Below are 26612 nucleotides of genomic sequence, written 5' to 3' on the forward strand. Positions count from 1 at the left end.
GAGTATTCATTCATTCAACTGTTTTTACTGAGCACCTACTGTGTGCAAAGTACTGCACTAAGCGCTTGGGAGAATACAATATAACAATAAACAGAGGATCAGTCTCTCTCATCCCCTTTACAGGTCCATTACTTCATTTGCTTCACGGAGCGATAGATTTGGAGGCAGTCCATTGACTCCTCAAAATCATCCCCCTAACTTCTGAAAGAACTTTGTATTTTTCGGCAGTGACTTGGAACTCTATTGCAGTAAATTTGGAAACCTCAGAGTGCCTCCTCACAGTGAGGTCGGGTGAAATTCTGGGTACTCCACAGATGATGGGCTAAACCCCATGGTTGGTGGGAGGGGCGGGGAGGCAGTCCCTCTATAAAGCAGAAAAACATAGCATCAGCAAAGCAGTCAGCCACAGCTTAACTCAGGGAAAACCTCAGCCCTCTACCTCAAAGGCCCTGTGGTTTAGACTGTGCATGTCATATCCTGCTGTCCCCACCACTGAACAGCTGTCTGGAGCTCCCCTGGGCCCTCCAGTTTGAGAAACACCATGTGCAACCAATAGGTGGATGCTGGCATAGTCTTGCATAGTAAAGACAAAACCAGGCACAAATGCACTGAAGACTGACAGGGATGATGATGTTCTGAGAAAAAAACAGTGTTTCAAAGGAAAGGTTTTAAGAAGTGGACACAAGGAGGATGTGGTATCAGGAGGAAAAAAAAATAGAACAGGCCATAAAGTTAGCATATACCCAAACCTAGATGGAATTAAAATAACTTATTTTGATAAGGTATTTGACCAGAGTCAATTTACCAAGAACACATAGTTTGTGTTCCTATTGATCTGTGAATGAAAGGAAGCCAGTGTGAGTACCCTGTTCTAACTACAATTTAATTAAAATCAAATTTCCCCAGCTTCTCCCCCATCTCTTCTCTCTATTTCCCATCCACAGAGGTGTGTGTTATCTATCTCTTCTCGCCTGTACCTTCTATCATTCTGCATGGTCCTGATCTTTCCATCTCTCTGCTTCTTTCCTCACCTATTTGTGGGTACATCTTCGAGGCAACGTTTTCATTTCACCCTCCTTGAAGACCAGATCTTTCATAGAGGGCTCGGTTTTAAGCACTTTTCCTTTCTAGATGCTGCTCTGCTAAATCTCCTCATGATCCTCACTGCCCCAGTGGAACGTAGGCTCCCTGAGGGCAGGGATCACATCTACCAACTCTATTATAGTGTGCTTTCCTAAGTGCTTAGTGCAATGCTCTCCATACAGATTAACCATTCATTATATACCATGGTCAACATCAAACTCACAGTCTTCATCCCCATTTTACAGATGAGGTAACTAAAGCCTAGAGAAGTGAAGTGACTTGCCCAAGGTCCCACAGCAGACAAGTGGTGGAGCCGGAATTAGAACCCAGGTCCTTCTGACTCTTGGGTCCATGCTCTAAGCAGTAGACCACACAGCTTCTCTTTTTGTTCCCTTTGCCAGGCTTCTTGGCAGGCTTTCCAATGGGCTTCTTGGTCAATCACTCAATTAATCGTATTTATTGAGCACCTACTGTGTGCAGAGCACTGGACTAAGTACTTGGGAGAGTACAATATAATAGACGCATTCCCTGCTCACAAAGAGCTTACATTCTAGAGCTGGAGACAGACGTCAACATGAATAAAGTTACAGATATGTACCTAAGGGCTGTGGGATGAATAAAGGGAGCAAGTCAAGGTGACACAGAAGGGAGTGGAAGAAAAGGAAAAGAGGGCTTAGTCAGGGAACACCTTGGTGGAAATGTGCCATCAATAAGGCTTTAAAGAAGGGGAGAGAGATTGCCTGTTGGATATGAAGAAGGGTGGGTGTACCAGGCCAAAGGCAGGACATGGGCGAGAGATCGTAGCAAGACAGACGAGATCGAGGTATAGTGTATAGGTTAGCATTAGAGGAGGGAAGTGTGCAGGCTGGGTTTTGTAGTAGGAGAGTAAGGAGGTGAGGTAGGAGGGGGCAAGGTGATTTATTTCTTAAAATTAAGGTAAGGAGTTTCTGTTTGATGCAGAGGTAGATGGCAACCAAGAGAACTTCTTGAGGAGTTGGGGAACATGAACTGAACATTTCTGTAAAAAAATTATCCACGCTGCAGAGTGAAGTTTGGACCAGAGTGGGGAAGAGACAGGAGGCAGGGAGGTCAGTGAAGAGGCTGATGGGGTAATCAAGGTGGGACAGGATAAGTGTTTTGATTAACGTAGTAGCCATGTGGATGGAGGAAAGAGTGGATTTTAGCAATGATGTGAAGGTTGAACCTACAGTATTTAGTGACAGGTTGACCCGACACGATTTAGTGATTGATTGAATATGTGGCTTGAATGAGAGAGAGGAGTCACGGTTAACTCCAAGGTTTCGGGCTTATAAGACAGGAAGTATGGTGGCGCTGTCTACAGCGATGGGAAATCAGGGGAAGGACAGGGTTTGAGTGGGAGGTTAAGGAATTCTGATCAAGACTGAGGTTCCTAATTTGCCCAAACTAACTTCCTCCATATGAAATTCTTTTGTCTTGATACAAGCTGCTTATTCTCTAGATTCGTTAAAAACCAATGTCGCTTTTATTCTCTTCAGCTTTTCATGCCTTAGGCTTTCAAGATTAATCCTTTTTATACCCACTGGTTAAATTTTATCCATTTCCCTCTCACCGCCGAAAAACAAAATCCAATGCTTAACTCAAAATTTCCAACTGAAGCTAAAAACCAGCCCCACAGCACTTCCCTGATCTTAGGTACCAGAGGTCTTGTCACAGAGGGCAAAGGTTGCAGTCTCGAAAACTGCAACTACCCAAAGTCAACTTTAGCCACCACAGTAGGAAAGAGCTCTTCGGCTATTCGGAGGTAATGTTTATGTCGAGAGCCACTCCACCTTGCTGGCAAGTTTTTGTCAGTTGATCCATATCTACCGATCCAAATGACCAACCTAGCAAAGTTCCTCCCCAGAGTTATAGAAATGTTTCTATTGGCTTTGGAGGATTCCCTAATATAATTGAGGGATACAACCCCAAGGATGGAAGGAGAAAGCATGGCCTAGTGGAAAGAGATCGCAGACTATGCGCTCCCTCTAAACTGTAAGCTCATTGTGGGTAGGAAACGTGTCTATCAATGCGGTTATACTGTACTCTCCCAAGCGCTTAGAATAGTGCTCTGTACATAGTAATGGCTCAATAAACACAATTGATAGATTGATCAATTGAAAGAGGATGGGACTGAGGGTCAGGAGACCCGAGCTCCAATCCCAGCTCCACCATCTGCCTGATGAATGACTGTGAGAAAATCATCTGACTTCTCGGTGCCTCAGTTTCCTCATCTGTAAAATAGGGATAAGACAGCTGTTTTCTCTTACGGACTGTGTCCTATGTGGGACAGGGATCATGCCTGGTCTGATTACTTTGTAACTGCCCCAGCACATAGCACAGTTGGCACATAATAACATATTTTTCTTATAGACAAAGAAAAATAAAAATAGACCATTTCATTTTTCTTCCCTGATATACAATGCCTAGATCTCACTATGTCTCCTAGATTGAGTCTTATCTCTGAAACATTCCCAACTCCAAGGAAACCTACATGAGTGTCACAATTTTAGAGGACAGTGGTCATTTTTAGTTGATGAGGGATAGAATTCCCCAAAGATGCAAATGAAAAGGTAGTCCTCAAACCTCATTTAAATTTGCAATTTCCAACTCTTTCCTCACCAAGCTTTGACGGAGTGCAAAAGGATCACTGTTGGGCTGATTAGAGTTTTCCATCTTGTCTCTTCTGCTACTGGCCCAACTTCTGTGTCTTTTATTTTTTAATTATTATTTTTATGGTATTAAGCACTTACTAGGTGCCAGGCACCGTATTAAGTGCTGGGATACATAAAAGCTAATCAGGTTGGGCACAGTCCATGTCTCACATGGGACTCACAGTCTTAATCCCCATTTTACAAATGAGGTAACAGGCACGGAGATGTTACATGACTTGCCCGAGGTCACACAGGAGGCAAGTGATGGAGCCAGGATTAGGACCTGAGTCCCTTGATTTCCAGGCCCGTGCTCTTACCACTAGGTCACGTTGCTTCCATGTGGTGAGTTATGCAACAGACAAAACAGTCAAAACCCAGTCAGCCAGAAAATGGAGAAAAACTCATCCTGTGGATAATCTACATACTGAATAACCAGCTCCTGGGGCCAGCTCAACCACACAGGAATCGAATTTGGAAATTTGGAGTTGAGAGGCCCATTCTGCGAGAGGTGCAGGGAAAGGGCAAATGGACGGAGAGGAAGGCAAGGAAAAGTACTTAGTGCTCCCGATTTCCTTGCTTCTGAAATGAATTTAGAGAGCTACCTCCGATTAGAAAAGCTCTGTGGTCTAGTGGAAAGATCACGGGCCTGGGAGTCAGAGGACCTGGGTTCTAATCCTGGGAGTCAGAGGACCTGGGTTCTAATCCTGGGAGTCAGAGGACCTGGGTTCTAATCCTGCCTCTGCCACTTTTCTGCTGTACGGCTTTGGACAAGTCACTTAACATCTCTAGTTCCTTCATCTGAAAAACAGGGATTCAATACCTGTTCTCCCTCCTACAGACGGTGAGCCCCACATGGGACCTGATTATCTTATATCTACCCCAGCACTTAGTACGGTGTTTGGCCCATAGTTAGGAAGCTCTTAAACTCCACAATTAATTATGATCCAGCTGGTCCTCAGAGCGGAGGTGAGAGCACCCAGGGAGAAGGGCAGTCCTGAGCAGAAACCAGGGAGGAGATCGAGCTGCCATCATCAGCATGTTGGCTTCACTTGGACCTACTTGCCAAGATTATGCCTGCCCTTACCCCAGAAACCAGTGTTTCAAGAAGGGAGGGGAAAAGCAGAATGGTTTAGGGCCTAGGAGTCAAAAGGACCTGGGTTCTAATCCTGGATCCGCAACTTGTCTGCTCTGTGTCCTCAGACAAGATGCTTCACTTCTCTGTGCCTCAGTTACCTCGTGTAAAATCAGGATGAAGACTGTGAGCCCCATGTGGGACACAGACTGTGTCCAACTGATTAGTTTACATGTACCCCAAGTCTTAATACAGTGCATGGAACATAGTAAGTGCTTAACCAATACCATAAAAGAAAAAAAAAAAAGAAAGGAAAAGGGAAGGCTTGTAACTTTTGAGGCATAGTGAGGGCCTGTGGAGGAAAGGGGGATTTCACTCAGCTGCAGGTCCCCACCACTACCAGGCACCTTGCTAAAAGACAAGTGGGAGGAGAGTCCGTTGGAGGACAGAAGAGGAGGTAAAGACGTTCTTCACAGCAGCCCCAATTCCTCTCGTGGGCCTCCCCAGTCCTACAAGCCATAGCCTGAGTGGTGGTCACTGAAATAGCTAAGGCATAAAGGCCAGCCACTAGGCAGGGTAGGCTAAGGGGTCCCAGGCCCAGCCCGGCAGAGGGGACTAATTCGGTCCAATCCGAAAGACCCATCACCTCACCGACCTCCTCATCAAACCCGTTACTTTTTAGTGGGCACTGAAAGAATAGGAGCAAAAACCCTCAAAATTCTCTGGTGCAACTAATAATAATAACTGTGGTTTTTGCTATGTGCTTACTATGTGCCAGGCACTGTACTAAGCACTGCAGTGGATACAAACAAAATTGGGTTGGATAAAGTCTCTGTCCATCAAGGGGTTCACAGTCTTAATCCCCATTTTACAGATAAGGTAACTGAAGCCTAGAGAAGTGAAGTCACTTCCCCAAGGTCACACAGCAGACAGGTGGCAGAGGCAGGATTAGAACCCAGGTCCTTTTGACTCCCAGGCCAGTGCTTTATCCACTAGGCCACGCTGCTTCTCTCAGTCCCCTTCATCCTGCCAAATCAACCCCCTGGAGGGAAATCAGAGAAGCAAAGTAGATCGGTAGAAGAAGCACAGGACTGGGAGTCAGGAGGCCTGGGTTCTAATCCTGCTGTGTGACCCTGAGCTAGTCCCTTGGCTTCTATGAGGCCTCAGTTTCCATGTCAGTAAAATGGGGAATAAAGACACCCTGCTCCCTCCCCATCAGACCAAGAGCCTCTTGTGGGGCAAAGACTAGCACAGTGTAAGAGCTCAACAAACACCTCAAATGATTATAAATCAGGCATTGTCATAGTGGATAGAGCACAGGCCTGGGATTCAGGAGAACCTGGGTTCTAATCCTAGTTCCGCAATTTGTCTGCTGTGTGACCTTGGGCAAGTCACTTCACTGGGATTCAGTTACCTCATCTGTAAAATGGGGATTGAGACTGTGAGACCCATGTGGGACAGGGACTTTGTCCAACCTAATTTGCTTGTAACCACCCCGGTGCTTAGTACAGTGCCTGGTACATAGTAAGTACTTAACAGAAACTGTAATTATTACTATTATTATTATTATTACCACCACCCCAATGCTTAGAACAGTGCTTGGCACATACTAAGCAGCTAACAAGTACCCTAGTGATTACCATTATTACTCAGTACTTCGGACTTACCCTATTAAACACTGGCAGCATCATATAGAGCTTCTCTTCCTGTTCCTTCTGGGTCATGTGGCGGGGAGGGTGACACAGCTCCGTGAAGAGACGGCGCAGATGCATCAGCCCCAGCGCATTGTCCTGTGGGCTGCACTCTTCCTGCCGGGGCCGGCCCATAATCCTCTTCACCACATTCATCTTGGCGGCTTTGTGGAAGTCGCCCCCAGTCCTGCAACGACAAGTCCACAGGGTCAAAACTGGGGAGGCCAGTCCACCCTCACGCTTCAGGGTGGCTCCGATGGACTCTCTCCTGAAGTTCAATTCCTACATCACCTTTAAACTGCTTTCTTAGGTGCCATGATCTAAACTGATGGGACATGGGAGAAGGAATTTGGAAACTCCCTGAAGAACGGAAAAATGATCTCTCAAAATCCCACTCCTTTAATCACTGGGCTCGAAAAGAACAACACAACGTGAGTCCGGAAAAACCAAGTGCAAACTGAATGTCGGAGGGGACCTTAGTTTGGGTTCAGCCACCACCCACTTCATACTAAACATCAGAATTTAGTCACACATTAATCCAATAAACGCCAAAAACAAGAAACGAAGCTTTCTAATTAGGTAACCCAGATCACATTACGCTAGTTGGTGAAATCTTTGGATGATACTATTTACCAGCGCCCACTGTGCAATACAAGAGAACAATAAACTAGGTGAAAATAATTTATTTATAAATGAGAACTCGCTCTGTTGATATTTTGAATTTCAGCATCTAATTAAAAAGATCTGAGAGGTTTAGACTGCTTCAAAACTCTGCCCCTCCCTTTTATTGTGGCAGCTACCTGCTAAGGCTTTGAAAAAAAGAATCCATGTTCCATAGCTGAAACTATTGAAACATAGTTGAAACATAGTTGAAACTCAACATAGTTGAGTTTATTACTGCATTATTACTGGCTAGATTCTTGTTTCTATGCAAAATAATGTTTCTGTCAGGACTGAGGTACCCCGGGATATCTTGTCCAATCAAGGGTATTTACTGAATGTCTACTGTGCACAGAGTACTGTACTAAGCACTAGGGAGAGTGCAAATATGTTCCTCCACAATGCAGCTGTATCCTAAACAGTCTTAAGGTGGGGTATGTTTTCCCACAGACTAACAGGCAATTAGCTTTCACTCCAAATTCAACCCTGACAAGTTCACCAAGCCCTAAGAAGAAGTCGATAAAGCCTAGTCCTGGGAGTAAGAAGAACCTGGGTTCTAATCCCAGCTCCACCACTTGTCTGCTGTGTGACTTTGGGCAAATCACTTAATTCCTCTGTGCCTCAGTGACCTCATCTGTAAAATGAGGATTAAGACCGTGAGCCCAATGTGGGACAGGTACTATGTCCAACCTGATTAGCTTGTATCTAACCCAGGGCTTAGAACAGTGCTTGACCCATAGTAAGTGCTTAACAAATACCTTCGTCAAGTTAAAACGCTACTGAAGATCACTGCTTGCAGACCTCCCTCCCTCACGCTATTCCAAGGGACATCCTTAGACTCAGTACATTACCTCATTAGTACAATTAGTCATCCCATCCCGACTGGATTACTGCATTAACATCCTTTCTGACCTCCCAACCTCCTGGATCTCCCCACTTCAGTACTCTGCTGCCCGGACTATCTTTCTACAGAAATGTTCTGGGCATCTCACCTCCCTACTCAAAAGTCTCAGGGGTTGCCTATCTACCTCCGTATACTGCAATAACTCCTCACTTTAGGCTTCAAAGCTCTCTATCCTCTTATCCCCTCCTACCTCACCTCCCTTCTCTCCTTTTACAACTCAGCCTGCACACTCCGCTCCTCTGGTGACGCTAACCTCACTGGGCCTTGTTCTTGCCTGTCCCACCGTCAACCCTTGGCCCACATGTTACCTCTGGCCTGGAATGCCTTCTCTCCTCAAATCCACCAAACAACCACACTTCCCCCCTTCAATGCTCTACTGAAGGCTCACCTCCTCCAAGAGGCCTTCCCAAACTAAGCCCCCCTTTTCCTCAGCTCCTCCACCCCTCCCCATCACCCCAACTTGCTCCATTTCCTCTACCCCTCCTCCTCCCCACAGTACTTGGGTAAATACATACATATTTATAATTATATTTATATTATTGCCTGTTTACTTGTATTGATGTGTATGTATCTATGATCCTATTTATTTATATTGATGCCTGTTTATTTGTTTTGATGTCTGCTTCCCCCCTTCTAGACTATAAGCCCAGTGTGGGCAGGGATTATCTCTCTTTATTGCTGAACTGTACTTTCCAAACGGTGAGTATAGTGCTCTGCACACGGTAAGTGCTCAATAAATACGACTGAATGAATGACTAACATAGACCCATCTGTCCCCACCTCCAGTCGCCCCTCCATATTCCCAGCTCTGCCAGGTGCCTGCTATGAAACCTGGGACAAGTCACTTCACTGGGCCTCAGTTACCTCATCTGTCAAGTGGGGATAAAGACTGTGTGCCCCATGTGGGACAGGGACTGTGTCCAACTCAATTTGCTTGTAGCCTCAGTGCTTAGTACAGTGTCTGGCCCATAGTAAGCACTAAGCAAATACCACAGTTATTTATTATTATTATAATAAATAATAAAGTCAGTATCCTGCTTGAGGTCATTATAATAATTTAAGAATGTAAAGTGATGATATCTTTGAGCCAATTACTGCCTAAGCCATTCTTTCCGACTGAATCTATGGTTACTACAATACAATTGTCCTGTAACATGAAGTTCTTCAAGAAGACAAGCCCCGGGTTATGAAAGAACTCCCCGTATTCTCCCTGACAGCATAATAGAGGTACCCACATCAATACAATATTTTGAAAGGCAGGAACACACACTTACTTACAAGGAGTTAATTTCCTTTCGCAGTGTGCTTGGACAAACCCTTTCGAAACCTGGGCCATGTGGTGAACGACTTTCAACTAACAGCAAACTGTGCCGGCAATTAGCCAGTTTCAGGAACAAAAACAGGATGCTAACAAAAGAAACCAGGAAACCTGGTAGGCCATGCAGGCAAGTTGAATTTCTATGGAAGGTTTGTTTTTAATTCAAAATGGAGCAGGCCTCTTCTGACCAAAAACCAGGCTTTACTTTCTCTGCGTGTACCAGGCATTTTTAAGTGATCACAGCCAAGCTTCTCTTGTGAAGTGGCAAAGTTGGTTCCCAGAAGGAATCTCCATTTTCAACAGATTGACTAAAAAAACTTGCTCTTTTTCCCAGCTCTTATCTGCCAAGGTCAGGGTTTGAGATGATAATAATAAGAGTGGTATAATGATATATTTAAGTGCACACTATTGATTACTATTACAATTGATTACTATGTGTCAGGCAGTCTACTAGGCAGCTAGAAGGAACACCAAAGCAAGAACAACAAGGAAGACAGTATGAGAAAAAGGGGAAGGCTTTCTTAGCCTATCAGCTTTATCAATCAACCAATCAGTGGTATTTACTGAGTGCTTTCTGCCGGCAGAACGATCAGTCAGTGGTATTTACTGAGCACTGAACTAAGAGCATGGGAGAGTAAGATATAAAATTAACAGACACATTCCCTGCCCACAGTGAGCCTAAACACTTGGGAATGTACAGAGTTGGTAGACATGTTCCCTGTCCCAAACAAGCTTACAGTCTAGAGGCGGAGACACGTAGAATTATAAAAATTTATAATACATAATTCATAGATCTCTCCTATGAATTAACTACTTATCGTGGCAGAAGAGTTTGTGTACACTGATGAAGCTCAGAGCTATGCCATATATGGCTATCAATAAAGGAAAGGTCTAAGCCACAGTGTCAAAGTTGATCCACCTGTGCTGGACAGCAGTGTCGTGGGAAAGAGTGCAAGGCAACGATCAAGTGATCACCACATTGATCAAAGACAACGGCAGAGACTCCAGCTTTTACTGTGCGGAAGAAGGCCGTGGTAAACCACTTCCATATCTTTACCAAGAAAACTCTATGGATACACATTCCAGAATGACTTTATGACAGAATATGGGATGTTCTGAAAAGGGTGGGTCCATAGAGTCGCATGACTCGATGGCATTTGAAGAGAATTCATAGATATGTACCTAAGCGCTGTGGGGTTGAGGGTGAATTGAATAACAAATCCAAAATAGCTTGGTCACGTTCACATTTCACACCTTGTTACTCTCCCCATCCGTGTTCTGGGGTCTTCCTTCTAGAGAGAGGGTCTCACATTGGCTTCAGACATTCATTCTTCACTGGCCCCCTGTCAACTCCTTAAGACCACTACAGACAAGTCTTTCACACCCTGTATCTCCTCTCTTGGAGATCAGTAGTATCTACTGAGCGCTTACTGTGTGCTGAGCACCACCACCATCACCACCTTGATGACTGGGGTCCTGTCCAGGAGGACTTCCCCAAGCTTTTCTGGGTGTCCAGTTTCGGGGTCTTCATAGGGTCCATCTTCCCCTTTCCTAGAGGGATCATGAACTGGACAAATACGCACACAACCACTTTCCACGGGGCCAGTCTACAGTGCACATATCAAAAAAAAAAAAAAAGAGCAGCGTGTCCAAGTGGAAAGAGCATAGGCCTGGAAGCTAGGGGATCTAGGTTCTATTCCTTCCTCTGCCACCTGTGTGCTGTGTGACCGTGGGCAAGTAAACAACTTTTCTGGGCCGCAGTTTCCTCAACTGCAAAATGGGGATTCAATCTCTGTGCCCTCTCCTACGTACACTGTGAGCCCCACATGGGACATGATTATCTTATATCTACCCCAGCACTTGGTAAGTACAGTACTTGGCACATCATAAACACTTAACAAAAGGCACAATTATCATTATTATTACTATTAATAATAATAAGGATAAAACTCTAGAAAATATTTAATCTGCACTGTAGGAGAAACAGTAAGAATGTTAAAAAGTGGGCAGGGAGTGTACCTGCCAACTGTTGAACTGTACTCTCCCGAGCACTTAGTACAGTGTTGTGCACATAGTAAGCACTCAATAAATACCACTGATTGATTAATTAAAAAGCCAGAGGGTGGAGAAGATAAACAAATATGATAAGGAAGATAAGCCAATAATGGGGGCACAATATAATAATAATAATAATAGCATTTGTTAAGTGCTTACTATGTGCAGAGCACTGTTCTAAGCACTGGGGGGATACAAGGTGATCAGGTTGTCTCACGTGGGGCTCACAGTTTTAATCCCCATTTTACATATGAGGTAACTGAGGCCCAGAGTAGTTAACTTGCCCAAAGCCACACAGCTAAGTGGTAATGCGGGGATTAGAACCTATGACCTCTGGCTCCCAAGCCCATGCTCTTTCCACTGAACCACACTGCTTGTCTAATATGTTAGTAAGAGTTATAAAACATCTGTAAAGATAGAAACTATATACACAGTAACCATCCAATATAACGTGGTATTTAGTTTTGGAGCAGAAAGGGGTTTCGAGTTTCAAAAGGATGAGAGTTAAATAAGCAACCGGATAATTATCTCCATCGGTGACTGCAGATCACATTTCTTATTCCGGCCATTGATTTCAAAATCCGAGCAGCGGAAAGATTCAACAGCAAAAATCAGAAAAGGCAGCAGACCAGAACCACCCCATGGGCACCATCAGGAGCCCTAATTAAACAACTGTGTGTGAAGCACTCCGTTGGGGGCTTGGCAGCCAAACAAGCAAAATCAATCAAAGATGCTTAGTGAGCGCTTATTGGGAGCAGAGAACAGGACAAAGAGCTTGGAAGAATACAGAGTGAGTAGACACACACCCTGCTCTCAAGGAGTTTACTCACTCTCGGCTTCAAGGCTCTCCATCACCTCGCCCCCTCCTACCTCACTTTCCTTCTCTCCTTCTCCAGCCCAGCCCTCACCCTCTGCACCTCTGACGCCTCTAACCTCCTCACTGTGCCTTGTTCTTGTCTGTCCCGCCATCAACTCCCGGCCTACGTCCTTCCCCTGGCCTGGAATGCCCTCCCTCCACACATCCGCCAAACTAGCTATCTTCCTCCTCCCTTCAAAGCCCTACTGAAAGCTCACCTCCTAAAGGAGGCCTTCCCAGACTAAGCCTCCTTATTCCTTTCCTCCTCCCCTCTCCATCGCCCACACACCCTACAGCACTTGTATATATTTGTACATATTTATTACTCTATTTTACTTGTACATATTTACTGCTATATTTTATTACTGATGTGCATTTAGCTATAATTCATTCATTCAATCGTATTTATTGGGAAGCGCTTGGGAAGTACAAGTTGGAAACATATAGAGACTCAGAGGAAAGAGCCCGGGCTTTGGAGTCAGAGGTTATGGGTTCAAATCCTAGCTCCGCCACTTGTCCACTGTGTGACTTTGGGCAAGTCACTTCACTTCCCTGGGCCTCAGTTCCCTCATCTGTAAAATAGGGATTAAGACTGTGAGCTCCCCATGGGACAACCTGACCACCTTGTAAACTCCCCAGCACTTAGAACAGTGCTTTGCACATAGTAAGCGCTTAATAAATGCCGTTATTATACAGAGACGGCCCCTACCCAGAATAGGCTCACAGTCTATTCTATTTATTCTGATGGCTTTGACCTCTGTCTACATGTTTTATTTTGTTGTCTGTCTCCCCCTTCTAGACTGTGAGCTTGTTGTTGGGTAGGGACTGTCTCCATATGTTGCCGACTTGTACTTCCCAAGTGCTTAGTACAGTGTTCTGCACACAGTAAGCGCTCAATAAATGCAACTGAATGAATGAGTTTATAATCTCACTCACTGTGCGCAGAGCACTGTACTAAGCACTTGGGAGAAGCAGCACAACCTAATGGATAGAGCACAGGCCTGCGAGTCAGAAGTACCTGGGTTCTAAACCCAGCTCTGCCACTTGTCTGCTGTATGAATTTGGGCAAGACACTTACCTTCTCTGTTGCCTCATCTGTAAAATGGGGATTGAGACTGTGAGCGCCATGTGGGACAGGGACTGTGTGCAACCTGATATGATTGTAACCACCCCAGTGCTTCGTACAGTGCTTGGCACATAGTAAGTGCTTAACATATACCAAAAAATAAAAATAAAAGAGGGTGCATTAGTGTGCACGATCCCTGCCCTCAAGAAGTTTACAATGCAGTTGTGCGGGGAGGGGGAGAGGAAAGGACATGGCTCCCTAGCCCTGTCATCCAATCGTATTTATTGAGCACTTTCTGTGTGCAAGGCACTGTACAAAGTGCTTGGGAGAGTACAATATAACAATAAGCAGACACATTCCCTACCCACAAAGAGCTTCCAAACATTCTCAAACTAGCCTTCCACTTGACAAGTTCCTCTCTGCCTTTGAACTGCTTGAGGTGACAAAACTGTGCAAGGAGTTACATTACATAATCCACTATGCACATTTGTGAGATGAAGAGTGGGGGAGAGGGGAGACGAGGGGAGGGGTCTCAGAGCAAGCCCGTACTCTGCTCCATCAGGGAATGCAAAGTATGAAAAGGAACTAATCACATGTCTAGGAAAATCTGATTTTTCAGCAAAACAGGAAACTGCAGCTTGAGATTTTATTTCCGCTGTGGATCCCGAGACAGGATTTCTTAGGATGGGCAAAAAAGGAAATATTTCCCTCCTGAGACTCCCCACGGTAACATCTTCTGGATTATCGGGTGAATGAACTTCAGTATGGAAAGATGGCCTTTTCTGATGCCCCAATTGGAATTTTTGTCAAGAGCTTTGGTTAAATGCAAAAAGAAAGCGCCACAGATTCAGGCTATGGGTATTATTGCTGTCTAAAGAAATTCCAGCCAAATTTCAGATCAATAACAACAACAATAATTATCACTATTATAATGGTATTTGTTCAGTGCCTACTATATGTCAAGCACTGTACTATTCTCTGGGATAGATTCAAGATCATCCAGTCAGACACTATCCGTGTCTCACATGGGGCTCACAGTCTAAGTTAGGAGAGAGAACAGGTATTGAATCCCCATTTTTCAGACGAGATAACTGAGGTAAAGAGAAGTGAAGTGACTTGCCCAAGGTCACACAGCAGACAAGTGATGGAGCTAGGATTAGAACCCAGGTCCTTTGACTCCCAGGCCCATGTTCTTTCCACTAGGCCACAATGCTTCCCCAGTATTTTGAGAGTGGCCCTCCCTCTCCGGAGTAGCCAAACCTTTGGGCTTTCAGCATCTTCAGAATGACAGGGTAACCTGCCACCATTATATACATATATATGCTTTTTCCACTGAGCACACTGCTCCTCTAAGATGAATTTCTCAGAGATCAATCTGTGGTATTTATTGAGCATTTACTATGTGCAGAGCACTGTACTAAGTGCTTGGGAGAGTAAAATTACAACAGAATTAGCAGACATGTTCCCTGCTAGCAACAAGCTTAGAGTCTAGAGATGAATGCTGAACCACAAGTAGCCTTGACTGCATAAAGATCCAGTAACTAAAGTTTCACTGAACTTTAATTCCACTTTCCCCACTAACTGCAATTTCTTTTAATATTTGTCTGCCTCAGTCTGTAAGCTCCTTAATTTAGTCTACCAACACTACTGTATTTTACATGAAACTATAAGATTTTGCTGCTGTCTGTGAATCTGCTAGGGTTTTAATTATGCACAGAGAAATTCCTAATACTGAGTGAGACATAAAATATTTTCCATACTCTCTGTTCTCTTGGGAATCTAGGCACGTTTGCTCAAACTGGGTAAAGAAGACCGCTTATTTGTCTTGGAAAATCCCCACAAAATGGCATAGATTTCAGGATGAAAATTTGGTAAGGTTGGAAAAGCATCACATTGATCCTAGAAAATAGAAATAGGTAACGCAGCAATATTGTTCACAAAATCATGTATTTGCTCATAATCATATTATATTTTATTCAGCTGGATGAAATTTTACTGCCCATATAGTCTGTAAGCTGCAGTTGGACAAACAAGGACTCCAAATCCATAGGCCTTAATTTTGTTTAGAAATATCAGTCAATCAATGGTATTTATTGAGCACTTACTGTGTGTAGAGCACTGTACTAAGCGCTTGGGAGAGTGCAATATGACAGAGTTGGTTCCCTACCCTCAACAGATTTACAGTCTAGGGGTTACCTGACAAGAAGACTAAAGGGACTCAACCAAAACCTCTCACCATTGGCTTTAAAGCAGTCAAACACCTTGCCCCCTCCAACCTCGCTAGAGAAGCAGCGTGGCTCAGTGGAAACAGCCCAGGCTTTGGAGTCAAAGGTCATGGGTTCAAATTCCGGCTCCGCCAATTGTCATTCATTCATTCAATCGTATTTATTGAGCACTTACTGTGTGCAGAGCACTGTACTAAGCGCTTGGGAAGTACAAGTTGGAAACCTATAGAGACGGTCCCTACCCAACAGCGGGCTCACAGTCTAGAAGGGGGAGACAGACAACAAAACATATTAACAAAATAAAATAAACAGAATAAATATGTACAAATAAAATAGAGTAATAAATACATAAAAACATATATACATATATACAGGTATGTGTGTCAGCTGTGTGACTTTGGGCAAGTCACTTCACTGCTCTGTGCCTCAGTTACCTCATCTGTAAAATGGGGATGAAGACTGTGAGCCTCCTGTGGGACAACCTGATCTCCTTGTTACCTCCCCACTGCTTAGAACAGTGCTTTGCAAATATCAATCAATCAATCAATCAATCGTATTTATTGAGCGCTTACTATGTGCAGAGCACTGTACTAAGCGCTTGGGAAGTACAAATTGGCATCACATAGAGACAGTCCCTACCCAACAGTGGGCTCACAGTCTAAAAGGGGGAGACAGAGAACAGAACCAAACATACCAACAAAATAAAATAAGTAGGATAGAAATGTACAAGTAAAATAAATAAATAAATAAATAAACAGAGTAATAAATATGTACAACCACATATACATATATACAGGTGCTGTGGGGAAGGGAAGGAGGTAAGACGGGGGGATGGAGAGGGGGACGAGGGGGAGAGGAAAGAAGGGGCTCAGTCTGGGAAGGCCTCCTGGAGGAGGTGAGCTCTCAGCAGGGCCTTGAAGGGAGGAAGAGAGCTAGCTTGGCGGATGGGCAGAGGGAGGGCATTCCAGGCCCGGGGGATGACGTGGGCCGGGGGTCGATGGCGGGACAGGCGAGAGCGAGGTACAGTGAGGAGATTAGTGGTGGAGGAGCGGAGGGTGCGGGCTGGGCAGTAGAAGGAGAGAAGGGAGGTGAGGTAGGAGGGGGCGAGGTGATGGACAGCCTTGAAGCCCAGGGTGAGGAGTTTCTGCCTGATGCGCAGATTGATCGGTAGCCATTGGAGGTTTTTGAGGAGGGGAGTGATATGTCCAGAGCGTTTCTGGACAAAGATAATCCGGGCAGCAGCATGAAGTATGGATTGAAGTGGAGAGAGACACGAGGATGGGAGATCAGAGAGAAGGCTAGTGCAGTAGTCCAGACGGGATAGGATGAGAGCTTGAATGAGCAGGGTAGCAGTTTGGATGGAGAGGAAAGGGCGGATCTCGGCAATGTTGCGGAGATAGTAAGCGCTTAACAAATATCAACATTATTATTACTCTCCTTCAACAACCCAGGCGCACACTTTGCTCCTTTAATGCCAACCTACTCAATGTACCTTGATCCCTCAATCTTGCCACCAACCTTTCTCCTACGTCCTGCCTTCGGCCTGGAAGGTCCTCCCTCCTCATATCCCACATATGATTAATCTTCCGCTCCAAAGCTTTAATGAAGGCACATCTTCTGCCAGAGGCCTTCCCCCTGACTAGGTCCTCCTTTCCTCTTCTCCCACTCCCTTCTGCGTGGCCCTGACTTGCTCCCTTTATTCATCTCCCCTCCCAACCTCACATTACTTATGCTCACTCTATGCAGGTAATGTGTTTGTTTACTGTTATACTGTAATCTCCCAAGAGCCTAATACAGTGTTCTGCACACAGTAAGTGTTCAATAAATACAACTGACTGACTCCTGAAACCACAGCCCGGTCCTCTTGACATTTACCTGGCCACAATTCTGGTTTCTGGAACTTCTGGGAGGCATTGTGCATTCCCGTTTCCACAAGGCTTTGCTGCACCAGTGCCCAAAGAATGTTTGCATTTGCTGCTCCCCTGTCCCTCCTCCCTCTCTTCCCCACACAGTGTTGAGTCTGCCTTCCCGACTTCCTACGGGGAGATAAAATACCAGCTGTGACTATTCTTAATAGCTCTCTTTCTTGCTCAACTGGTTTCCTAAGGGAAGTGGACTTTGTGCTTCAAGCTAAGGCAGCCTAGCAACTAACTCTCTTCTGAAGCTGCCACCATTTCCGCGGCACAGGCTGGGAACATTTTTCTGGGGACTCCGGACTGAGGGCTGGCCTGAGGCTCTTTTCCCATCCTTCTGCCTCTTCCTTTGTGCAACAAATAGCTCCTGAGCGCCTTTATGGAAGTTAATCTGAAGCAGATGACCTTTAATTAACCTGCATCAGACAAATTGTGTATTCTGGGGGACAAAAAACGATCACTAAAATACATGGCTAGTCACTGAATGATTAAAAATCATTTGTATTCATTTTTTCACATTATTTTCCCTGAACTTCATTAATTTGATCATACTTATTGAGTGCTTACCATGTGCAAAGTACTGTATTAAGCACTTGGAAGAGTACAATATAACAATAGACACATTCCCTACCTAAAAGGGGCTTACAATCTACTGTTGTATCCTCCTACGTAGGTAGAGTGAACGTACCTATAACACTTACGGATAGACTGAAACTGCACCCCCTGCTTTAATATTCAACCCAGTCCTATAGAACATATGTTAATATCCTTATGAATCAAAGGTATTCATTTATGAGTGCTTATTCATTCATTTATTCAATCATTTACTGAGCGCCTACTGTGTGCAGGGCACTGTACTAAGTGTTTGGTAGAGTGCAGTGCCAAAGTTGGTAGACATGGTCCCTACCCACAAGGAGCTTCTACTATTTCCCCATCTGTAATTCATTGTAATGTCTGTCTCCTATGATGACTGGAAGCTCCTTGTGGGAAGCAAATGTGTCTATCAACTCTGTTGTACTGTACTCTACGTGCTTAGTACAGTGCTCTGCACATTGTAAGCACTCAATTACCATTGATGGATTGGTTGAAGAGAAACATCTCCTGACACTTAGGGCTCTTCAGAAAAATATTATTTTGCAGGTCCTTACATTTTGGTTAGGGCTTAAGTAATACTATCGAACAGCTGGAAGTTTTTCTGTGCGTGCTGACACACAAAAACCGAAGTAGTGTGGCACAGGCCCAGGAGTCAGAGAACCTGGGTTCTAATCTCGGCTCCGCCACTTCCCTGCTCTGTGGGCTTCAGCAACTCACTTAACTTCTCTAATGCCTCAGTTTCCTCACCTGCAAAATGGCGATTCACTATCACTTCTCCCTATTTAAGCTGTGAACCCCCTGTGGCACAGGGACTGTGTCCAACTTGATTTTGCATCTATCCCAATGCTTTGTTTAGTGTTTGGCAAATAGTAAGTGCTTAATAAACACAATTATCATTATCGCTACCCCGATTTGGATTTTAGCAACCTTGAGAAGTAGACCTTAGATCTACTGTTGTCAATTTGCTGCTCTCAGAATCTAGTTCAGGGCTTGAAACATTTTTGTGCATTTGATAAATAACCACTGATAACAAAGAGAAACTTCCAAATTATTTCCAGTGCCATGGAGTCCTGACTAAGCAAAAGATCACTGTGTAAGACTCTGTCACCTGAACAGATCAATGCCCACTTTGCCCAAGAAATATATGCAGTGTGGCAAAGTGGATACAGCACAGGCTTGGGAGTCAGAGGTCATAGGTTCTAATCCCGGGTCCCTCACTTGTCTGCTTTGTGACCTTGGTCAAGACACTTCACTTCTCTGGGACTCAGTTACCTCATTTGTAAAACGGGGATTAAGAATATGAGCTCCGTGTGGGATAGGGACTGTGTCCAACCTGATTTGCTTGTATCCACTTCAGCACTTCGAACAGTGCTTAGCACAAAGTAAGCACTTAATACCACTATTATTATTATTATACGCGAGAACCATTTTGAAAAGGTGCCAGTGCTGGATAATTTTTCTTCCACACTCTAAAAGAGAAGCAGCGTGGTTCAGTGGAAAGAGCCCGGGTTTGGGAGTCAGAGGTCATGGGTTCTAATCCCGGCTCCGCCACATGTGTGCTGTGTGACGTTGGGCAAGTCACTTAACTTCTATGAGCCTCAGTTACCTCATCTGTAAAATGGGGATTAAGACTGTGAGCCCCACATGGGACAACCTGATCACCTTGTAACTCCCCCAGCGCTTAGAACAGTGTTTTGCACATAGTGAGCGCTTAACAAATGCCATCATTATTATTATAAACCTTTTCATTTCCAAGTGACAAAATAGATCAAGACATCCAAATCCAAAAAGCTACCAAAAAAAATCCAGAACAACACTGTTAGAGTTTTTCTGTCTGGAGATGGATTGTGGTAATGGGGTATCATAAGGTCAGAACATGGCATTTCTAGCAGTAGAAAAACAGGTTATTATTACAGGGCCAGAGAAAGTAAAATTCCCACCCTATGACTCAGAGTAATTATACAGCTTTCAAGTTCTTTAGTTTTACAACATGGCCCAATTGATATTTTACTATGCACAAATTTGAAATCCATAAAGAATACATGGTGCCATAAATGAATATTGGCCAAAGGATGTGTGAACATAAAAGGTGGCAGATTTAAATGTTTAATGGAATGGATAATATTAATTGGAGGGAGTGCTACCACTAGTCACCAAAACTAGAACTTTAACATATAATATAAATCACCGTATAAGTTGTTCTAGTTTAAAATGAAGTCAGAACACTGACTTTGAAGAGTGAAACTTCTGAGGACCCCAAAAATACACAATTTCTGACACCCAGTTCATTTTGAACCATTTTAGATTTGGGAATAAAATTGATTTTTTTTAATCACATGAGATCTTATATATACGTGCTCTCAAGTCTGTCAATTTTTAAAGAAAAATACTCAGCTTCCTCAAATACACAAGCCACCTTGTTATACTTCTTGCACTCTACATGTTTTTTTCTCTTGACACAAGATAGGGGTTTCAGAAGTCTAACAGATTGACTTCCAAGTTTTTCAGTTCCCAAAAAGGAAATTGAAAGCCATCAATATGTTTCTAGTCCAACCAGGAATCACTCTGAGAATGATAAGCAACCGCTTTACATCACAAATATTTATCGTGTCAGTGTTTTATGAAATGTATCAATTGATAGTATTTAGTGAGCAGCTACTCTGCTCCCAGCAATGTCCTTGCAGTTTTTCTCTAGAGTCTACACAGACTTGGACTTTCATGTTTGAATTAAGGGAAGCTTTTTCTCATTACTTTCTGTGTTTTCTTTTCAAAGGTTAAAAGCTATTGCCCAATTTAATCATTTTCTCTTTGGGCAATTTGAGTGTAGGAAATTTCTAACTAACCCGACTCCCAAACAACACAAAGTTCCACATTTGATGTAGCTCATACATCAGTGCTAATTAGTTGTAATAATAATAATTATAATAAATAGTGGCATTTGTTAAGCACTTATTATGTTTCAAGCACCGTTCTAAGCACTGGGGTAGAGACAAGACATTCTGGTCGGTCACAGTCCCTGTCCCATATGGGGTTCACAGTCTTAATCCCCATTTTACAGATAGGGAACTGAGGCCCAGAGAAGTGAAGTGACTTGCCCAAGGACACACAGCAGACTAATCATGGAGCCAAAGTTAGAACCCAGATCCTTCTGACTCCCAGGTCATGCTGCTTCAAAGTACTGAATGAAAAACACTGTACAGGGCGTTTGGGAGGATACAACAGAAGCTAAACACCTGTTTCCTGCTGACATGGAATTTCCAATCTAATAAGGAAGACAGACAAGATCATCTTTACCAATAGGAGGTGGAGGAAGAAGAAGGATATTCAATTGTAAGCCCGTTTGACTGTAAGCTTCTGGACGGCAGGGATCGTGTCTACCAACGAGTGTGCTCAATTAATACCACTGATTGACATTTGAAGATGCCATGTGGGACAGGGACTGCGTCTGATATCGACTGTGACTGGGTCAACCCCAGCACTTAGCACGTCCTTAATAAATACCATAATTATAACAGGTAGCAGCCAGATTACACCAGGATGAGGTAACCGATAACAAAGTACACAAACAAGCGCACATATAAAGAGAAGATGAATTAAAGTTGGCAATGGATAGCGAAGCAGTGTGGTCTAGTGGATAGAGCATGAGCCTGGGAATCAGAAGGACCTGGATTCTAATCCAAGCTCCGCCACTTTGCTATGTGACCTTGGGCAAGTCACTTCACTTTTCTGAGCCTCGGTACCCTCATCTGTAAAATGGGGGCTAAGACTGTGAGTTCCATGAGGGATCTGAACTGTATCCAACCTGATTCGCTTGTATCTACCCCAGTGCTTAGTATAGTGCCTGGCACATTCGAAGCGCTTAACAAATACCATGTTATAAAAACATTCCTTTGATCTTTATCGGAAATGTTGAGAGAATGGGGGAGAAGAGTTCTCTCTTGTCCTTATTTCCCACGAACATGGATAAAGGTGGCCAGGCTTGACTCCTGGGTCCTCATCTCTCAAGAAAGTCAGGTGATGGGGCAGCTGACTGATTTCTGGCCCCTAAGGCTCTGGAGGTGGGTATGTCTCCCCTCAGGAAGGCCTCTTTTGCCCTCTGTAAATCCTAAATGAATTATCATTATTATTATCATCATTATTAGCTAGAGAGCCCGTGCCCCCCTCCAACCCAAGAGTCAACTAGGAAAGCAGAGGTCCAGCAGAACTGAACTCGAAATGGGAGCAACAGGAAGAGAGGAGGGCCACTGGGGAAATTAATCAATCCTATTTTTTGAGTGCTACGTGCAGAACACTCTATTAGACTGTAAGCTCGTGTGGGCAGGAAACATGTCTGCCGACTCTGTTGTACTGTACTCCCCCAAGCGCTTAGTAAAGTGTTCTGCACATAGTAAGTGAACAATAAATACCGTTGATTGATGGATTGGGACTAAAGCCATTCTTGCCAGGGGCAAGAGCACCCAAGGAGAGCCACCTCTGACTGAAGCTCCACATTGTGATTTACTCACTAGACGCCTATTGCCCTTTCCTTCACCCTTACCCTTCCTGGCCCCTTAAAAAGCTTTCATCTTTTTTAAGAATGTTTCCTTAAATTTGAGTTCCCAAGCAGCTTGCTAAACAAAAGGTCTTTTTAGGAACTAAATGGTATTACCCTGTTTCTCAGAGTGGATTTAGACCCTGGCTGGCAAAATACCACAGAGAAGGAGCTTAAACTCAATACTTCTAGTGCAAAAACAGAGTTGTAGCATGTAAGGACAGGGCTTCAGTTAGCATGCGGGCAGTCATAAGGGAATTATGCTGCCTGACTGGTTTTACTGGCCACCTTAAACTGGTTCGAATCCTGGAGATTCCGATTCCCAAGAGATGATCTCTCTTGGTTCCGAGCCACCAAGACTTTGAGATCAACTATTCCTTTGGGAAGGCTTAAGGCAAGATGATGGGGGGAAGGGTCTTAGGCTTTGGAATTTTTTTTAAAGCAATATTTATTAAGGGCTAACTCTGTACCCATTACCATACTAAGCACTGGACTAGATGCAAACTAATAGGTTTGGATACGGTAATGTCCCACATGAGGCTCACAGTCTTAATTCCCATTTCACAGAAGAGGTAACTGAGACATAGCAAAGTGAAGTGACTTGCCCAAGGTTACACTGCAGACAAACAAATCACACTAATGACAGACAGGAATGAACTGTCTTGTGGGAAAGAGGGACATGGAGGTGGTGGAATGTGTGATAAAGCAGGGCTGTAGAGGGGTGTTCTTAATCTGCCGGTCACAAATGAAGGAGGAAGGTGAGTGAGAAGCAGCATTGCCTAGTGGATACAACACAAGCCGGGGAGTCAGGAGAACCTGAGTTCTAATCCGGGATCTGTCACCTGTCTGCTGTGTGTGATGTTAGTCAAGTCACATCACTTCTCCGCGCTCCGTTACCTCCTCTGTAAAATGGGGATTAAGACTGTGAGCCCTATGTGGGTCAGAGACTGTGCCCAACATGATCATCTCAGCGCTTAGTACAGCATCTGGCACATAGTAAGAACTTAAAACACACCATTAAAAAAAAAATCTGTTTGATATGCCACAGTGACAGCCTACTGACAAGGAAAATGGTAACCTGCTGCGGACTGTTGGGGCTTTCTTGCCCCTTCTGGCCCAGGGGGGCGAGGGGAAATGCTCAATTGGCAGGTGACGAGGGTACTACTTACAGGGAATGGTGGCCAGGAGCCAAGGGGCACAGCCAAGGGGCACCAAACTGGATTCAGAGAACCAGGAGCATCCCCAGGGACGAGTTGCCCAAGGGCTGAAGACCCTTCCCTCGAGGAAAGGGACTGTGTCTGCTTAATAATAACAATAATGGTGGTATTTGTTAAGCGCTTACTATGTGCAAAGCACTGTTCTAAGTGCTGGGGGGGATACAGGCGATCAGGTTGTCCCACTTAGGGCTCACAGTCTTAATTGCCATTTTACAGACGAGGTAACTGAGGCACAGAGAAGTTAAGTGGCTTGCCCAAGGTCACACAGCTGACAAGTGGCGGAGCTGGGATTCATTCAACCGTATTATTGAGCACTTACTGTGTGCAGAGCACTGTACTAAGTGCTTAGGAAGTACAAGTTGGCAACATATAGAGAAGGTCCCTACCCAACATCGGGCTCACAGTCTAGAAGGGGGAGACAGACAACAAAACATATTAACAAAATAAAATAAATAGAATAGTTAATACGTACAAGTAAGCACTGTTCTAAGCGCTGGGATAGATTCAAGCTAAACAGGTTGGACACATGGGGCCCATGGTCTTAATCCCCATTTTACAGAGAAGGTAACTGAGGCACCAAAAAGTGAAGTGACTTGCCCAGGGTCATGTAGCAGACAAGTGGCAGAGCAAGGATTAGAACCCATGTCCATCTGACTCCCAGGCCTGCACTGAAAACACTAGGCCAAACTCATTCCCCTTAGGTCTTAGTCAAATGACTTGTCTGCTGGGTGGCTTTGGGAAAGTCATTTAAACATCTCTGGTCTCAGATACCTTATCTGTAAAATAGGGATTAAGACTGTGAGCTCCATGTGGGACCTGGGCTGTGTCCAACCTGATCATCTTGGATCTACTCCAGCGCTTAATACAGTGGCCAGCACATAATAAGCACTTACCAAATACCATATAAAGAAAAAAAAGAAAGGAACCCGTGATCATTTTCTTGCCTGCTGATGGGGAGTGAGGGCTGCGTCTCTTCTTTCTGTCGTACTTTTCCAAGTATTTAGTGCAGTGTGCCATGCCCAGTGGGTGCTCAACAAATCCCACTACAGCTGCTTTATGTTGACAGCCCTGTCTTTGAGCAAGTCACCTAACTTTCCTCTGCCTCAGTTTCCTCACCTGTAACAAATACCACAGGTATTATTAGTTTTATTGTAAGATCACCAACTAATGCATGCAGTCCATCTCATCTAGCTTTTCTAGGCATCCATAATAATAATTGTGGCATCTGTTAAGTGCTTAATGTGTTTTTGTTAAGTGCTTAATGTGTTTCAGTTAAGTACAAAGCACTAGGGTGGTTACAAGCAAATGGGGTTGGACACAGTCCCTGTCCTGCAGATGAAGTAACTGAGGCACAGAGAAGTGAAGTGACTTGCCCATGGTGACCCAGTAGACAAGTGGCAGAGCTGGGATTAGAAGTCTGGTCCTTCTGACTCCCAAGTCAGCTACTGAGAGCTCACCTCCTCCAGGAGGCCTTCCCAGACTGAGCCCCCTTTTTTCTCTCCTCCTCCCCATCCCCCCGGCCCTACTCCTTCCTCTCCCCATAGCACCTGTATATATGTTTGTACAGATTTATTACTCTATTTAACTTGTACATATTTACTATTCTATTTATTTTGTTAATGATGTGCATCTAGCTTTATTTCTATTTATTCTGATGACTTGACACCTGTCCACATGTTTTGTTGTCTGTCTCCCCCTTCTAGACTGTGAGCCCTTTGTTGGGTAGGGACCGTCTCTATATGTTGCCAACTTGTACTTCCCAAGCGCTTGGTACAGTGCTCTGCTGGTACAGTAAGCACTCAATAAATACGATTGAATGAATGAATGAAAAGGTCCATGCTCTCTCCACTAGGCCACACTGCACCTCACATCCAAACACTTCTACCTAAAGGATCAAATTTTCTTATCTCAGGAATGTTTTCACTGCAGACCTGTACTCAAAGACTGGCTCAAAGACCCCATTTTGATAACCTTCTTGAAAGTGGTTCGTTGTGTTTGGTAAAACTGGGTCAGGATTACTAAAACTAGAAAAGATGTGTAGAATTCATGGTGGTTTTTTTAAAAAAATTAGGGGAGAGGAGGGTGTGTTTTCTGACTCAGATTTTTCACCTCCCCCCCAGGCAGTAATCTTTCAACGAAGGCCCAGATTTATCACACCACAGGGAACCAAAGAAGCTGGACAAGGAAAAGAATACCGGGTGGTCGTCAAAAAGAGGGGTCAAGGGCAAAGAGGCCAGAAGCGTTTCACGGAGTAATTTAATCTTCTCCTTCCGACATGTAGGGCCTATAAAATAAAAACCCATCTATGCTCGCTCCATCTGCCACAGGATCATCAAGCCAGTGTTCTGGAGATTAGGAGTAAATATTTGATATATGATCTTTAATCCTTTTAAAGAGCTGAACAAAAGACAAGCCACGACCCCTGGACTCCCTCTCACGCAACTCATTCTTAGCCCTCATATATAAGCCCTGGACACAGAGGCTGCTTCTCTTCCTTTCTTTCTAATTCTCCAAGATGCACAGGGCAGAGTTCTGCCCATTGTGGTTGCGCGATGAAAAGCTGTTGACCGAACAACAAATAGTCTTTTTTGTTTATAAGTGTTCATCGCCTAACTCATCACTGGCATAGAAATAGACAGTCAGGAGGTTCACAGGGTGCCTGCACCCATTTTGGGAGAATTTGCTATTTACACTTGTTCAGGGCCAATAAGAACAGCCAAAGATTGGAGCAGGAACTGTAAAGAGAAAAAAAAAA

The 26612-nt window shown here is 44.3% G+C and overlaps 1 protein-coding gene across 3 annotated transcripts in view; it reads right to left on the reverse strand.

Moving 5' to 3' along the window:
• WDFY3 (WD repeat and FYVE domain containing 3) overlaps nucleotides 1-26612 on the reverse strand; it is a 226385-nt gene that overhangs the window by 195979 nt on the left and 3794 nt on the right. For all 3 annotated transcript variants that reach the window (XM_038769261.1, XM_038769260.1, XM_038769259.1), the window contains exon 2: nucleotides 6495-6705. In XM_038769261.1, coding sequence (XP_038625189.1) covers nucleotides 6495-6705 — 211 coding nt within the window. The remainder of the gene's footprint in view (nucleotides 1-6494; nucleotides 6706-26612) is intronic.

The sequence above is a fragment of the Tachyglossus aculeatus genome, chromosome X5 (assembly GCF_015852505.1).
Source record: "Tachyglossus aculeatus isolate mTacAcu1 chromosome X5, mTacAcu1.pri, whole genome shotgun sequence".
Lineage (NCBI taxonomy): Eukaryota > Metazoa > Chordata > Mammalia > Monotremata > Tachyglossidae > Tachyglossus > Tachyglossus aculeatus.